Source organism: Petaurus breviceps, unplaced genomic scaffold, assembly GCF_028583685.1.
Source record: "Petaurus breviceps papuanus isolate PSGF00001 unplaced genomic scaffold, PetGlider_PUasm1.0 90700, whole genome shotgun sequence".
Classification (NCBI taxonomy): domain Eukaryota; kingdom Metazoa; phylum Chordata; class Mammalia; order Diprotodontia; family Petauridae; genus Petaurus; species Petaurus breviceps.
The window spans coordinates 5392641-5411234 of NW_027187315.1; the positions used below are offsets into that span (position 1 = coordinate 5392641).

Sequence of the window (18594 nt, forward strand, 5' to 3'; positions counted from 1 at the left end):
TTACCAACAGCCATATCCCCTTCTTTAATGCCAATGGAAGAGGGAAACACCACAGAACTGTAGGTCCCATCTTGCTCCCTGTAGTCTTTGAGTATTTTAAACTGGTATTCTAAGGGAAGCATTCTGTCTCTATCTTTGTCCTCCTGCTAAATGCTCTTCAAGCATTTGAGACTGTGGCATTCCAGAAAAGTCTATGAAAAGTGGTTGTGATCAAAGTTCACATGCAATCAGCTGGAAAGCGTGAGCTGATCTACAGGAGACCCTTTACAGAGGATTTTGTGGGAAAATGAACAGTCATTTTGATATTTGCTGGAGATACATCAAGTAAAGCAACTAGTGCTATTCTCTATTAATGCATCATTTACTCAGATGATTCACATTCAGGGGATTTCATTCCAAGTACTTTGTAAACTTCTTACTGGTAAGACTAGAAATTACTCTGCCGGAGCCAAGATGGCGGAGTAGAAGCATGACCTTCCCGTGGCTCCGGCTTCCACCCTCCCCAATCCATGTAAAAAGGGGACTCTAAGCAAATTTTGGAGCTGCAGAACCCACAAAATGACACAGAGAAGCTAACCTCCCCTGACGACAGCCTGGCAGGCCGGCAGGAATCGGCCAGCGCAGCGCTCTGGGAGCCGAGCGCAGCGCTCTGGGAGCCGAGCCCAGCCCCATGCCGAGGCTTTAGCCCCAGGGAGGGCCTGACCAGCCGCCAGCCAGAGGGACTCCAGATCATCAGCAGCTGTGGCCGTTTCCAGATTTATCAATACATAGATGCGAAGGACAAGGTGAGAGGCCAGTGCAGTTTGGACTTTGGGACCCATGAAGTGGGAGTGCGTGGCTTTTACCCCCGGAGCGAGAAACCTCTGAGACGCCAGCACAGCCTGCCAGCGCCACGTGGCGGCTTCAGCTCCTGGCCTGCAGAGTGTAGGGGGACCAAGCACCAGTTTGAGGGGTCATCGCTCTTGCTTTAACCTGCTTGGATCTGGATTGCAGTCCAGGGTGGAGGTCCTGGGGTGTGTGTCCAGCTTGCCAGAGCATGTGGAGACCTCAGAGAGGGCACCCATCTAATACCTCCGGCAGCTGAGAAAACCCCAGCGTTTGGGACAAAAACTCCCCTGTCTGGTGGCAGAGTCCTACTGTGGCAAAAAGCCCAAAAGTCAAATCATTGAGTGGCAAAATGAGCAGGCAAAGGAAACAAAGCAGACAGAAGATTCCAACATTACACTCCTATTTTGGGGATAAGAAGGAGCAAGGCATGGAACAGGAAGAAAACAGTGAAGTCAGAAGTCCTGCACCAAAAACTTCAAAGGAAAATACAAGCTGGTTACAGGCCATAGAGGACCTTAAGAAGCAGATAAGAGAAGTGGAGGAAAAATTAGGAAGAGAAATGAGAACAATGCAAGAAAATTATGAAATGAGAGTCAACAGCCTGACTGAAGAAAATAATACCTTAAAAAACAGACTGACTCAAATGGCAAAGGAGGCTCAAAAAGGCAATGAGGAGAAGAATGCCTTAAAAAGTCAAATTTGCCAGATGGAAAAAGAATCTCAAAAGCTCAATGAGGAGAATCATTGCTTCAGAATTAGATTGGAGCAAATGGAAGCTAATGACTTCATGAGAAATCAAGATGCTGTTAAACAGATCCAAACAAATGAAAGAATAGAAGGCAATGTGAAATATCTCATGGGAAAAACCACTGACCTGGAAAATAGATCCAGGAGAGATAATTTAAAAATTATTGGACTGCCTGAGAGCCATGACCAAAGTAAGAGCCTGGAAAGTATCCTCCAGGAAGTTCTCAAAGAAAACTGCCCTGATGTTTTAGAACCAGAGGGCAAAATAGAGGTTGAAAGAATCCACCGATCACCTCCTGAAAAAGATCCCAAAAAGAAAACTCCTAGGAATATTATAGCCAGGTTCCGGAATTCCCAGATTAAGGAGAGAATATTACAAGCAGTCAGGAAGAAACAATTTGAATATTGTGGAAACACAATCAGGATAACCCAGGATCTGGCAGCTTCTACACTGAGGGATCGAAGGTCCTGGAATGTGATATTCCGGAGGTCAAGGGAGCTGGGATTAAAACCAAGTCACCTACCCAGCAAAACTGAGTATCATGTTTCAGGGGAAAATATGGTCATTTAGTGGAATACAGGACTTTCAAGCATTCTTGCTGAAAAAACCAGAGTTGAATAGAAAATTTGACATTCAGATACAAGAAGCAAGAGAAGCATGAGAAGGTAAACAGGGAAAAGAAATCATAAGGAACTTATCAAAGTTGAACTATTTTTTTTTTGAAGCAATCGGGGTTGAGTGGCTTGTTCGGGGTTGCATGGCCAGTTGTTGTTTCTGGGTGTGGTGCTGGGTGTCTGGGCCCGGATTTAATCCGGGTCGTCCAGGCACTGGAGCCGGTGCTCTTGCTCGCTGAGCCACCTGGCCAAAGTTGAACTATTAACATTCCTACATGGAAAAACAATAATTGTAACCTATGAAACTTTTCTCAGTAGTTGAAGGGATTAGAAATATATATGTCTTTATATGAGGGTATGCGGGCATATGAATACATATGTGAATGTGTATATATAAGTTTACAGGTATATGTAGATAGAGGGCACGGGACCAATTTAACAGGAAGGGATGATACTTAAACGGTGAAATTAAGAGGTGAGAGGAATATAATGAGAGGAGATGGGGAGAGACAGAGTGGGGCAAACTATCTCATACAGAAGAGGCAAGGGAAAATGTTTACAATGGAGGGGAAGAATAGGAAGGCAAAAGAGAATAGGCCAACCTTATTCCTATTGAATCTGGCTTGAGAAGGGAGGGGATCTCACCCTCCAGGAGAATAGGGGGAGAAGGGGATGTGAGGGGGGATGATGGAAGTGAGGGCAGGCTGGGGGGGAGGGAAGTTGGAAGCACCCACTTTTGAAAAGGGACAGGATCAAAGTAGAGAATAGAACAAGTGTGAGGTGGGATAGGAGGGAGGGAAATATAGTCAGTCTTTTACAATACATCTACTATGTTATTGTTTTGCATTAGCCACACATGTACAACCTATACTGAACTGCTTGTCCCCCCAGTGGGGGGTGGGTGGCAGGGGGGTGAAGGGAATGAATCTGCAATTGAAAGTTTTAAAATCAAATATTCAAATATATATATATATAAAGAAATCACTGGGGTTTAGGAAGGAAAATTAACTCTTAATCTTTACTAGGTGGATTCATATCAGCATCGGGAAGTATGAATTTAAAAGATTGGGTTAAATCCCTATGTTTTTTTTTTAATTAAAAACAAACAACTTTTTGGTACCAACATTTTAGGGATTAAGATAGAAATCTGAAAAGAACTGTGGGGTAGAAATTAATATCAAGAGATCAGCAGTGGATCCCAGGATAAGCAAGCCTGCCTCGCTGAAATAGAAAGGCATGCTGATAGAGAAATAGGAGTCAGCATGTGCTGGGCAAGTCAGTCTGCCATCACAGTCATGACCACCATCTTCCCTAGGATATTATGAAAATATCCCAAGACCTTGAACCTAACAGGCTTGAGAACACAGTGTTCTCAACCATCTTGGTAGGATGTATCCCTTGGGCTGATAACGTCTAATTATAACTACTGAAGAGCCAGAGAGGCAAATTGTTCCTATTGAAGACCTTGGAACCATCAAATGGTTCAATATCAGAAACTAATATGATTTTATTAGTGGGAATAACATTAAAATAAAGGTATTAATATCCTCTTTGTCACTGAATCCTAAAGGCCATGAGAACTTGCTATTTGACTTGCAATTGAAACATTCCATTTTTGTTTTTCCTCATTAGAAAATTAGTTCTTCGAGACTGAGCCTGTATTACTTTTCTTTTTGTCTCTCTCATTTAGCATAGCATTTTGCAAGTAGTAAATAATAAATATGTAAACAATCAAATAAAAAAAAAGAAATTACTCTGCCAAATCAAAGCAGATCTATTTGACTTAAATATTTTCAAACTCAGTAAGTAAAACAAACAAATTTTATTGGCAAGGTAGGTAGAAAACAGTTAAAATTATAGCAGTTAAAGGAATCCCATCTAAACAACATTTTTAAAACATTTAAGGTTGTGAGGGGGGGAAATAGAGGAGTGATTCTAAATATATACTACTAATCACTCTACACATTACTATGCTTTGAAGACTTCTCTAAGTATTATTATCAAGAACTCAACTTTCAACATGAATTAATTTCAAGATCTTTATAAATGTAACAGAGACAATTAATGAGTTCTGTGGAACATAGAACATGTCAAAAAATATGGTGGTTACACCAGAAACTTTTATTAAGCATTAGGTCATATCTAAAAAGAACACAAAAAACTAAAGACAATAGAAGAACACTGAAGAGGACAACAATATTATGTGTTGTAAGTACATTTCTAATAAAGTGCTAAAATTAAAGGAATGGGGGCGGAAGAAAGAATAAAGGGAAAGAAGAACAGAGAGTGGATGGCTAGCCATCAGCCATGAATGTGCATAAAGATTAGTGAAGAAACCTATTCAGGCAAGCATACCCACAAAGACATTCAAATGGGAAGTTTCTGAGAAAAACCAAAACGAAAGCTGCAGAAAATTAAAAGCACCAAACCATCCTACACAGACATGACTCAAACAGAAAACCACCATATGAACTACCCTTTGCATAGAGATGCTGCTAACTTGTGCTATTTCAAGACTTCAAGTTTATCACTGAGATAAACCATGATAGAAAGGTTTCTTAAAATTGCTCGATTTAAAACACACACACACACACACACACACACACAGTTCAATATAAGACAACTGGCAGCAATCAAGGGTGGAATGCCCATGCCTCATAAACTGTCTAATGCTCAGCACACAGTAAAGGAAATGCCAGCTGAGGAGAGCAAGAGGACAACAGGAACATTGACCTTCATTTCCTTCCTCATTCCTTCTAACATAGCTTTGAATTGAAAGAAATGAAATAAGAAAATATCGAGATGGAATACATACATATTTGTTAACATACTTTTTAAGGAAAACAGACAAATTAAAGGGGAAAAAAGTCACTGCATGGCTACATGAAAATCAAGTCTCCTTCAAAGATATATTTTCTTGAAGATACAGGATTACACTGACATATAACTAATTTCATGTTATACTAATTTTGCAAAATCGTTTCCATACCAATAGTCATAAATTTTCCTGCTTACTGAAATTTCATTTATTATTGAATTACAATTCTTAGACTCAATCATGATATGAAACATAATTATTATAAGTCACTCTAGATAGCGGCAGAATTCTAATAGTCTTGGAAGATTATTAATATTAGATAATGTAATAGTTAGGCTTAATGAATGAAACTGTTAACAATTTAAATATTAAGATGAACAAAATAACTTGAATGTTAATTTCCTCTAGCCAGAGCAAAAACCTAATGAATTCTTTAAAAACAAACAAGCACAAAATTCTGAAATGGACAGTAATAATAGTTGGTAAAAATTAAAAAGTACAGCTTGTAGACAGGCAGCTACTGAATATAATTATAATTGTAGTTTAGCTTAAAGAGCAAAAACTCCTTGAAATTTGGGGCAAAGAAGGAGTACTTAATATAAGATAAGTGATTTCAAAATAGTTGTGTAATTGTACTGAAGAAGTGAAGATGAAGACTGAGTGGGAAGTAGCAAGGAAGAAGCAGACTGGGAAGTAGCATCCTGAGTGAATGAAATAACCAGTATATTAGCTTGTGCCATAAAAAGTCAACAATTTTTACAGAGGTGCCATCCAAAGGTGGCAAGCAGGCATACTACTTTTGAGTCCCATTCAGTAGTGGTCAAAGATTAATCAAATCTAACTTTATAACATTCTACTGAGGTCCTTAACTTCTTTCTTCTTTTTTTTTTTGGGGGGGGTAAGATTTGTCTAGGTTTATAAAGGACAGATTGAGGACCCCCAAAGTTCTGTTATCTATAGCACCCTGTAATTCAACTAGTTTTTCCTTCAAGTAATGAGGTGCTATTCAGTGCATAAATATCATGTCATATTATATTACATTATATTATTTCATTACCTATGGTATCTTAAAACAGAACTAGTTTCTCTGCTTCTCTTAAACCATGTACTTTTTTGTTTCCTTATTTGAGATCATGATTGCTCTCTTTGCTTTTTAATTCATTTGCATAATCAAATCTATGCCAACCTCTCATAATAACTCTCTTACATCTTTAATTCTGAATCTGCTCCAAGCTGATTCTTGTAAATAATATATTGTTAGAGTCTCCTTTTTTTTCCTTTTTTTTGGAGGGGGTAAGGTAGGGCAATTGGGGTTAAGTGACTTGCCCAAGGTCACAATGCTAATAAATTTTAAGTGTCTGAGGCTGGATTTGAACTCGGGTTCTCCTGACTCCAGGGCTGGTGCCACTTCACTGTGCCACCTAACTGCCCCTAGATACTACTTTCTAATCCATTATGCTGCTCTCTTCCATTTTATTGATGTATTCATCATTTACATTCAGAGTTGACTGTTAATTGTGTTTTCTTTTCATCATATTCTCTTATAATTCTTCTTCTCTTTGCCACTTTCTCTTTCTTTAAAAAGAAGATAAAGAAACGGAATTTATCTAGTGATTTATCATTAAAGTGACTGGTTTCCCAAACTCTTTCTCTGCTGTCTTCATCCAGTTCAAAATTCAATTAATGACAGATTCTTATACTTTCTTTTCTCCATAGCTGGGTTTCTGTATCTGTGACTATTTTCTCTTTGTTCTACCTTCCCTATTAAACTTCTCCCTCTTACCTTTCCCTATTTTCCTGTTGAATTTAATGTATTTCTTATTTATCACATTAATGTAAACACCAAATTCTGTGTTAAGTCTTTTTTATTTAGCTCAGAAAAGAATGAGTTTTATGAAATGCCTGCTTCTCCCCATCCTCTCATGTTTTTATGCTCTTCTCTTGGCAAACCTTAATTAAGAGCAATAATAAGTTTTCTTACTGTTTTCCTAGTGCATTACATTTCCTTTTTCTTTTCTTTTCTCTTCTCCTCCACCCACCAAAAGACAACACCATATCACCCTAAGGCCCTATGTTTATCTTTGTTAACTCCTTCTATGACTCTTTAAGACAGAGGAACTCTAAAGGGACAAATGTCACTTTTGTGCCCATTAAAACATAAGTACTTCATCATCTGGCACCTTTTGACTGTAAATATATCTCTTGTTTACTGTATTTTTCAAAGATTCAATTCATTTCTGTCTTTTCATCAAAAGTGTTAAATGTCCTTTAAAAAATTAAAAATCCATTTTTCTCCAGTAGAACTTAATTCAGTTTTGCAGGAAAGGTTATTCTTCGTTTTAACTTTTGCCTTTTGGAATATGGTACCATATTCCAATATTTCCTTTCCATGTTTTCTGAGATATTTATCCTCTTTTCACTTCTTTTTAAAGATTTTTTTTTTTAAAGCTCCGGCTTTATATCCTCCTGCTACTAATACTTTTGCAGTGAAGTTACTCTTTCCTCCAAGGCTCTATTTGCATTTATTGTGAAATTATTCTCTTCTTTTGGGTTTATATCTTGGCCTTCTCCCCAATAAATTCTTATCTTCGATAGTTCTCAGTCAAGATGGAGGAGCAGAAGCAGGACCTCTGCTGGGCTCCGGCTTCCACCTTCCCCAATCCATGTAAAAAGGGGACTCTAAAAAACCTTTGGAGCTGCAGAACCCACAAAATGACACAGAGAAGCTAATCTCCCTCTGACGACAGCCCGGCAGGCCGGCAGGAATCGGCCAGCGCAGCGCTCTGGGAGCTGAGCCCAAACCCAAGCCCAGGTTTAGCCCCAGGCGGGCCTAACCAGCCGCCAGCCAGAGGGACTCCAGATCAGCAGCAGCTGTGGCCTTTTCCAGATTTGTCCACACATAGATACGAAGGACAAAGTGAGAGGTCAGTGCAGTCTGGATTTTGGGACCCAGTAAGAGGGAGTACGTGGCTTTTGCCCCAGGGGCTAGAAGCCGCTGAGATGTCAGCACAGCCAGCCAGTGCCAAGTGGCAGCTTCAGCTCCTGGCCTGCAGAGTGTAGGGGGACCAAGAACCAGTCTGAGGGGTAATCACTCTTGCTTTAACCTGCTTGGATCTGGATCGCAGTCTAGGGTAGAGGTCCTGGGGTGTGTGTCCAGCTTGCCAGAGTGTGTGGAGACCTCAGAGAGGGCACCCATCTAATATCTCTGGCAATTGAGAAAACCTCAGCATTTGGGATGAAAGCTCAAATCAGTCTGGTGGAAGAGTCCTACTGTGGCAAAAAGCCCAGGGGTCAAGTGACTGAGGGGCGACATGACCAGGCAAAGGAAACAAAGCAGACAGAAGATTCCAACGTTAGACTTCTATTTTGGGGAAAAAAAGAAGCAAAGCATGAAACAGGAGGAAGACAGTGAAGTCAGAACTCCTGCACCAAAAGCTTCAAAGAAAAATACAAGCTGGTTACAGGCCATAGAGGACCTTAAGAAGCAGATAAGAGAATCGGAGGAAAAATTGGGAAAAGAAATGAGAACAATGCAAGAAAATTATGAAATGAGAGTCAACAGCCTGACTGAGGAAAATAACCTTTAAAAAACAGACTGATTCAAAAGGCAAAAGAGGCTCAAAAAGGCAATGAGGAGAAGAATGCCTTAAAAAGCCGAATTTCCCAGATGGAAAAAGGATCTCAAAAGCTCAATGAGGAGAATCATTGCTTCAGAATTAGACTGGAGCAAATGGAAGCTAATGACTTTATGAGAAATCAAGATGCTGTTAAACAGATCCAAACAAATGAAAGAATATAAGTCAGTGTGAAATATCTTTGGGAAAAACCACTGACCTTGAAAATAGATTCAGGAGAGATAATTTAAAAATTATTGGACTAGGGGCAGCCAGGTGGCTCAGCAAGTAAGAGCACTAGCCTCAGTGTTGGGATGACCTGGGGATCGAATCCAGGCTCAGATACTTAGCACCACACACCCAGAAATACCTGGCCGTGTAACCTTCAGCAAGTTACTTAACACCAATTGCTTAAAAAAAAAAAATATTGGACTACCTGAAAGCCATGATCAAAGTAAGAATCTAGAAATCATCCTCCAGGAAGTTCTCAAAGAAAACTTCCCTGATGTTTTAGAACCAGAGGGCAAAATAGAGGATGAAAGAATCCACTGATCACTTCCTGATAAAGATCCCAAAAAGAAAACTCCTAGGAATATTATAGCCAGGTTCTGGAATTCCCAGATTAAGGAGAGAATATTACAAGCAGCCAGGAAGAAAAAATTTGAATATTGTGGAAACAATCAGGATAGCCCATGATCTGGCAGCTTCTACACTGAGGGATTGAAGGGCTTGGAATATAATATTCCAGAGGTCAAAGGAGCTCGGATTAAAACCAAGAGTCACCTACCCAGCAAAACTGAGTCTCATGTTTCAGGGGAAAATATGGTCATTCAGTGGAATAGAGGACTTTCAAGCATTCTTGATGAAAAAACCAGAGTTGAATAGAAAATTTGACATTCAGATACAAGAAGCAAGAGAAGCATGAGAAGGTAAACAGGGAAAAGAAATCATAAGGAACTTATCAAAGTTGAATTTTTAACATTCCTACATGGAAAAACAATAATTGTAAATTATGAAACTTTTATCAGTAGTTGAATGGAATATAAATAAATATATATATGTCTATATATGAGGGTATATGGGCATATGAATACATATGTGAATGTGTGTATATATGTTGACAGGTATACATAGAGGGCACAGGACCAATTTAACAGGAAGGGATGATACTTAAAAGGTGAAATTAAGAGGTGAGAGAGGAATATAATGAGAGGAGATGGGGAGAGACAGAATGGGGTAAACTATGTCATATAGAAGAGGCAAGGAAAAGTGGTTACAATGGAGGGGAAGAATAGGAAGGCAAAAGGGAATGGGTCAACCTTATTCCTATTGAATTTGGCTTGAGGAGGGAATGAAATACATACTAAATAGGGTATCTCACCCTCTAGGAGAGTAGGGGGGGGGAAGGAGATGAGAGGGGGGATGATGGAAGGGAGGGCAGGCTGGGGTGGAGGGGAGTTGGAAGCACCCACTTTTGAAAAAGGGACGGGATCAAAGTAGAGAATAGAACAAGTGGGAGGTAGGATAGGTGGGAGGGAAATACAGTCAGTCTTTTACAATATATCTACTATGTTATTGTTTTGCATTAGCCACACATGTACAACCTATACTGAACTGCTTATCTTCCCAGTAAGGGTGGGTGAGAAGGGAGGAAGGGAATGAATCTGGAACTCAAAGTTTTAAAATCAAATATATATACATTATTATTAATACTATTTTACATGTAATTGGGAAATAAGATATACAGGCACTGGGGCATAGAGATCCACTGTAAAAGTTGAAAGGGGTATGTATGGGAGAAGATATGGGAGAGAGCAGACTGGAGGAGGGGATATCCTGTGGGACTGCTATTTTGGGGCAGTGGGTAGGGGAAAAACGGGGAGAAAATTTGTAACTCAAAATCTGGCGGAAATGAATGATGTAAATCAGAAGCTAAAAATGCATTTGGAAAAAATAAATTCTCATCTTCTCCTGGGGTTCTTAAGTATGACAGATTAAAATATATTCATTGTCTGGCTTGACTCCTAGTTTATCAACATGGCACCTAAATTTTACTGTCTAAAACCCAGATTTTATCTGGCAGTAGCCCTCTTGTCTCAAATCCTGATTCCAAGGCCAGCATTCTTTTTGCTACATCATGCTGCCTCTCTGCCTAACAACTAAAGAGACATCATTATGGATTATCTGTGGTAAAATTTTAAACCTCAGACTGTTTTCTCTCCATGCCTTCCCAAATCAGTTGCTCTGTGGCACAGTAACTAAATCTAATATTATGTTTGGCAAAAATAAAAATCAATACTTAAAAACCATATATTAAATACATCCTATGTGCCAGACACTAAGCTAGGTATTTAGAATTTCAAGTATAATTAGTGAAACAATCCCCACTGTCAAGGAACTTACATTTTAATGGGGAAGTCCAAAAAACAAACAACAAAACCACAACATGTACATTCAGATAAATTTTAAAATGTTTTGGCTTATCCATACCAGCTTTCTTTGATTAGCATAAATAATTAAATATTTGCAGAATGACAAATATTGAGGCAAATCATGTTGTCAGCTATTATTTATAGCATGTAGCAATTATTAATTACACCAATTACAAATAGACAGTCAAAAACATTGTGAATTAATAACCGGTAAATAAGTTGTATATACCAGTATTTAAAAGTGATATAATAATTTATTTTCCAAATAAGTTTTCAAGTTACTGAAATGTATCTGGGATATAAGGAGAGGAGGAAAAATGATTTTTCTTCTCTAAGAAAAAGCATGTTTTTTCTTAGGTTAATATAACTGAGCAACACTAGGTATGCTGCAACTGCTTATTGTTTGTCCTCTTCCATCATATATTACATTTTATTTTCCTTTTAAATAGTTATGGAGTACTATACTAGAGTGTCATACACTCACTACATTTTCAATGATGATATCTAATAAGATGTCCCATTTTCTTGCAAACTTAATTCTTAAGTGAGTGTTTTAAAGTATTTACAGCAACATAACTGATATACATTTATGCATCATTTCACTGGCCAATATAATATGTAATTCTAGTGGATCCTACCTAGAATTGCTATAATTTTATTCAGTTTTCCCTAAAAGAAGTCACATCTTAAAGAAAATCCAACTTAACAATAACTAACATGAATTGAAAATTCTTGAATATTATAAACAATAATTGCTTTTTTCCTAGGAATACTATGTTTCTGGGAGATGTAAGAGGACATAAGGTCAAAACTGCAACATGCAAAATAACTCAGGGAGGTGAGCCAAAGAATGGAAAGGGACTAGTAAATTCCTCCCCCTTCCTCTCATGGTACTATTGCTCTTCTCAACACTCTGAACCTAAGAAAGGACCTGAGGTCACGGTTCCAAGTAAAGTAGATCATGCAAGGGATTACCAAGTGCAGACAAAATGTTGGTACAAAGTCATATTCTTATTTATATAGGATGTACAATAATTTTATCTGTGTTCCTGAGTGGTATTAAATGCAATCAGAAAATGCAATATAAACAAATGTAACATTATGGTGAATATTTTCAAATAATGACAGTAAAGAATGGGTAATTTTAACACATAAATTTTAAGTACCTAAGATTATTTTTTTCTAATTATTTATTATTTATCTCTTGATATCTGATGGAGTCATTCTCATTTTTAAGTGAAAGTGGATTTCCAGTGATGCATACATTTTCATAAACCTTAAAAAATTAAGATTAAAGAAATTATTTTTTAAAATGTTCACACTGAGAAACAGAATGGATGGCCTTCCAAGTAATGTGTAGTCATACATTTCCATTTTTCAGTAAAAATGTTTAAATTTTTGTTACAGGTTACAAAATATTCCTTACATTGGCAGTACTATATTCATTTGTCTTTAAAAAATCTGAGTCCTCAAACTGAAAGAGTCTGTGTCTAAGTTTTACAGTGATAGAGATAAATGACTTACCTTCACATCCCTGTGAATTATGTTATTATCATGACAGTAGCGTAGTGCTTCCAGTATCTGTCTCATGTAATGACTGTAAAAACAAAATATATCTAAGACTGTATAAAGAACAAAAAAACCCCAATTTATAATAGACACAAATGTCTGCAATTAACTCAAACCTTTATATTACTTCTCTACAGACACATTTCACTGGACTAAAAAAAGATTGGTGGAAATCTAGTTTTAATAATAAAGATAAAAAAATTTTAGAATGCTATTCTGCAATGTTAAAGCATATGAAAAACTTAATAAGCTTCCCAATCTTCAATTAACTTTACATTAAAAAGTAGACTATTAAATAGACATGCTCACTGCTGCTGCACAAAATTTCAATGACACAAAAAATTTCCAGTTCATTGACTTCTGGCTGATTTGTAATCAGCCTGTAGAGACAAATATCAAGCTGTCCAGGTCCCAATTTTGCCTACAGCTACAGAAAGCAACATAGCTATATGTCTTTTAGCTGTTAACACCTCCAAAGCCCAGGTGATAAACATGTTACTTCATGACAACCTGCCTCTTCTTGATCATCCCTTCCACACAGCCCTTGGATGTGGCCATTTTACCATGAGAAGTGTATATATATTTGTGAAACTTTTCCTCTAAGTATAGCCACATCCCTGGATCTCAAATACCACTTTGTTTTGCAATTCTCTAATGAATGTCAATAAAATATATAATAATGTTAACAAGGTTTGTATTTTTTTGTCTTAACAAATCATAAAATCCTCAAAGGTATTATATATAAACCATATTACCTCCTAATTGCTTAGTACAGTGCCCAGAACCCAGTAGAATGTTAATAACTGTTTAAGAAGCTATACTTTTATGGAATTTTATAAAAAGGAAATTGATATGCCTTTTTTTTTTTGCTCAGAAAACATAGCTTCTTATTTGCGCCCCACTTTAATAGTAAGATGTGACAAGAGAAATTTATTGGAGCTTTAGCCTTTAATGAGCCACACTCCTTTTTTCTCTAGTACTTTATCCGGTTTAATACCTACTTTTATCTATTTCTATACACGTTTCCTTGCTTGTCCTTCTACCTTAAAGACAAGAGTTTGCCCCTTTTTCTTTTCTCCTTATTTACATTCTGCCCAACTAGTAATTTGTTATGGAACTGAGCCAGATTTAAAATTATATAATTAAATTAAGTTGCTTTTTCTTTCAATGTAGCCCTCAAATGATGCTTTTCTTTAAGTTAAGAGAAATGGAAAGAGATCTCCCAACTTGCTGCATAACTTTATTATCACTAGGATTTTCTCTTCCTATTCCCAAGCTCCAAGAAAGTTCATGTAATCAGATGTCTGTCATGCATATAGAAGGTAAAAAAAAAAATAGAGAGCATTGTCACACAGTGAAAAGAACAATGGATTTAACATTAGACTCTAGGTTCCATATCCAATTTTTTAAAAAAAGCATCAACTGGATCAAAGCACCATGTTAGATAACTAGTATTTACAAATGGATTCTGCAATAAGATATAAAAACAGATATTATATAATTTTGTCAGGTTATTTATATTCATTAGAGAGTTATAGAACAAAATATAACTATTTGAGGCACAAAGGCATGGCCATATCTATATGGTATACTTTATGAATGTGTCCTCAAGTGGTACACTGACTACACCGGGAGTTAATGGGAAGGGATGATCAAAAAGTCAAGCTTTCATGAAGTAATATAACTTGCCAACCCCCAGGCCTGGATCAATCACAGCATCATGATCCTCACTCCTATTCACATACTGCTGAAGAGAACTGGAGGAACTCATGCAACTAAGCTAACTTGGTCAAGTCAATAATCATTTATTAAGTGCTTACTGTGTACCAGGAACTGTATAAGAGCTGGATATACAAAGAAAAGCAAAAAATAATCCCTGCTCTTAAGAAGTGCACAGTCTAATAAAGGAGAGAACATGTAAACAACAATGTATGATCAAGGTATATAAAGGAAAACTAGAGATAATCTCAGAAGGAAGGCACTTGTATTGAGGGGGACTTGGAAAGATTTCTTATAATCAAGGAAGAGGAAAGATTTAATGCAATAATGCCCCAGGAACACAGGAGAAGGCCCTGGGATAGAGAGGCCAGAGGCCTGAAATGAGGTAACCTGAAAAGACTCAGGAATAAGGAGTCAATAAACAAATTAAATGAACTGCACTCTCCAAACTGACTGGTATCTCTTAACTGCCAAATCTTTTGTTTTTAAAGTTCTAATCCTTCTTGATCTCACTTGATACATTTGATACCGGTGATCTCTTCCTAGAAAGACACTCCTTTCTGGATTTTTGTAGCACTACTCTCTTCTGGTTCTCCTCCTACAGTATTTGTATAACAATTCCTTTGCTGGATCATGATCAATATTTTATCACCTGTGATATAACCTAAAAAAAAAAACCGTGTCTAGAACTTGCTTCTCTTCACATTCGTTCCCGTGAGTTTAATTATTATCACTATGCAGATAAGTCAACAGATATAGATATCCAGCCCCAGTCTCCTTCTTGAGCTCCAGTCCCACATCACCAACTTCCTTTTGGGTATTCCAAACTAGCTGTCCTATAGAAAGGGACTACAAGATAGCAATGTATATTAATATGCTCTAGTAGCAGGTTCCAGGAATGGCACTTAAGGGGAATTATTCAGAAATATATGCATTTCTTTTTCCTTGCCCCAAATGGTCTGCTGCTGTCTCCTATTAAAAGAAGGTCAATATTTTGACAGCACAAAAATTAAGAGTTTGTCAGGATGTTTAATTTTAGCTGTTTACAGTTATTATTCAAAAAAATTTTTAAGTTCAATTTCTTCCTTTTTATCTGATCACCCTAAGCTTCTTCTTATGCAAATCTATGTCAATATGCATTTGACTGCATTATATATTAACACTTCAAGCTTCACTGGAAAGGCTGGTTATACATTTGCTTTATAAAGCTGAGTTCATAATTCTAATGATCTATAGGCCTCACCTTTAGATACTCTTAATACTAAAAGAAATTCTAAGTGGCATATTTTAACAAAGTATGAAACATTGAATTTCGGTTAAAAAAAAACAAATGAAAACATTGTAGACATAAATATTTGAGATTAGAACTGCTTATATGAATTCACACTCCAATTGGGAGGCTGTTTCTCTTTCACTTTAACAACTACCCATATTTGTATAGTATTTTAAGGTGCTCAAAACATTTTCCCTACAATCATCCTGCAAAGCAGGTACTGAAAATATTAACCTCACTTTGCAGATGATGAAATGAGGCTCAGAGACTTTAAATAATTTATAGAAAATTATACAACTTGAGGTGTCATAGCTGGGTTTCAAAACCAGTTCATTTTTAACAGGTATAGACTTGTTTTCACTGTACCATTAGGAATCTCAACTCATTTTCAATTACTGTAGGACATTATCATTACATTTAAAATGATGTCTCCAGAGCCTAGAAATCTAGATAACTTCAAGAAAACTGGTTTCAATTATTTGGTAAGGAAAAAAAAAAACACATTTCAATATAATACTTGGAATGGATTACTATGTGCTGATTTAAAGTAACAATCTTCAAGAACTAGAAATCTTTGTCAATCAAATAATCCACACACACATTACAACATGGTGAATTACAATTACTTTTTGGGTAAACTATATTTTCATATCATATTGCACAGAAACAGGATTCTGAAAAAAGAAACTTACTACCGAAATACTGATAGCAACATTGCTATCTCAGGGTTACTATCCCTGATAGAAATAAATTTATTCAAGTATTCGGGTAACAGATAAACAAAAATGAATTCAGCTTCCCTCTTAAAAGTTGCAGGAATTTCAGTGAAACCACGAAGAAATTTCAAGGTATCTGTGTAGCCTACACAACTGTATTTAGATCATTAGAGCATAACTCTATGATTATATGATTCAACAGGTTATTAAATTTAGGTTGCAATCTGATGGGTCACAGGGAATAAGAGCTAAAATGTCCCCCTAAGAAAAAAAATGTAAAGCAGGATAGTTTATAAACTCTATTTAAAATCAATAAATTACTAAGAAAATGGCTCAGTATAAACCAAAACATAGACACAGAGTAATGACAAAGAAAATGCTTCCCAGTGCTGACTTGACTGGTAGGGAAAGCAGATAACATGGCAACCTGTGTTTGGCTGCACTTCAGAGATACAACATTCCTGTCCTTAGGTTTTTAAAGATAACTTCTCAAAAGCCACCTCCAGACATGCTATTCTAGAAGACTGTCAACCCCTAGACCAAATTGGTGACTAAAATAGTGTTTTTCTTTTAAAGATTGTTTCCTTTTGGCATTCTAAGAAAAAAAGTAAATCCTTCCCTTGCTGATTCTTCTAACCAATTGAGTGAAGATCTCTACACATAGCTCACTTTCACGGCAAAGGGTCAATGAGTCCCTGTTATTCCACTGAGATGTTGTGGTGTGGATTAGAAAAGATGCAAACTGATTCACCAGTCTGAGAGAACAGAGCAATCACCAAAAGGACTGTATTCACAGCCAACTACAGTTATATTTTATGCTATTTGCTTTGCTGCTTTTCCAGATGGTCATAATATAATTAGTGAGTCAGAAAGAAAAAGACAAACATCAAAATGCTTTTTGTAAAACACAAGTCCTATATCTCACTAGCATGTTAGCGCAAAATTAACTGCACGGTGTTTTCACAGAGTCATGGATGCTTATACCATTCCAAGAGCCCTCTGGGAGTCATCTAGTCCAATCTTCTACTCAATGGAGGAATCCTTCCTACACTGAGTGACAGATTTGTGTGAATACATAGGGCTCAATACTTTGTTACATTGGATCATATAGAATGTTGCTTTGCAAAGTTCTTAGGAGTGAAATTTTACCTTTGAAAATTCCACTTATTAGTCATAGTTCTGCTTGCTCCTCAAAATTCTTTTCACAAAGTCACTAAAATCTTTATTTTCAGCCATCATGCTCTTCCTAAATTAAAACCTAAGTACAATGAATAGCTAATAGAAGTGATTTTCAAATCATTTCATTGTTATATAGAAAAGTAAATTAGCAGGTACCTATTTCCTAAAACTCATGTAAGTAGGAGAAATCTTAGTATTTTAACAGTATGTCATTATGTCAAGATTTTAATCTTACACTCCTTGAGAAAGATACACAAATTGGGAGTCTAAGACAAGGAAAATCAAAGGATGCTGGGAAGTACAGGATTAGAGTGGTAATTTATACTTTGACCCTAAACATATGTATCTTCAAAGCTGTACATCATAAGTACTCTGAGAAGCTACACTGTGTTGCAAAAAGAACACTAGGAGTCAGAGGCCCTGGGTCTGAGTGCCTGACTCACCAGCTGCTATGTGACATTGAACAAGTCACTTAACCTCCCTTAGCCTCAAACTTCTCATAGGATGTTTGTTCTACTTTGGAAAATGTTTTATAAATTGCAAGGCACCAAAGATATCATTCATAAAATAAGTACTTGGAGTTTCTTGAAATTAAATGAATATAAACAACTGTCCTACTATTAAAAACCAAATAAATCATATATTATTTACCTAGAACTTCATTACCTTGTGATAACAACATTTTAAAGGTTATGTTTCCCTTCATAATGTAATGAGGTTAATTCTCTTACATTCAACATACAGTGGTATCTTTAAATTTTATTTATGAAAACAGCACTGATTTTTTTTCTTAAAGATATCCATATTTATTTTAATGTATTAACTGGAAAGCAATCTGGAATTGGGCCAAAAAGTTACTGAACTGTGTATATATATCCTTTGACCCAGTGATAGCACTTACTAAGGCTATACCTACAAAGAGATCAATGAAAAAAGAAAAGTACTCATTGTACAAAAAATTTAAAGCAGCTCTTTTTGTGATGGCAAAGAACTGTAAACTGGGAGGAGAGGGGAGAGAACTACTGGGGGAATGACTAAACAAAGTATGGTATATGCAAGAGAATACTATTATATTGTAAAAATG

At 36.7% G+C, this 18594-nt stretch overlaps 1 protein-coding gene across 12 annotated transcripts in view; it reads right to left on the minus strand.

Moving 5' to 3' along the window:
• CASK (calcium/calmodulin dependent serine protein kinase) overlaps nt 1-18594 on the minus strand; it is a 490128-nt gene that overhangs the window by 234641 nt on the left and 236893 nt on the right. For all 12 annotated transcript variants that reach the window (XM_069065716.1, XM_069065725.1, XM_069065724.1 and 9 more), the window contains one exon: nt 12579-12651. In XM_069065716.1, coding sequence (XP_068921817.1) covers nt 12579-12651 — 73 coding nt within the window. The remainder of the gene's footprint in view (nt 1-12578; nt 12652-18594) is intronic.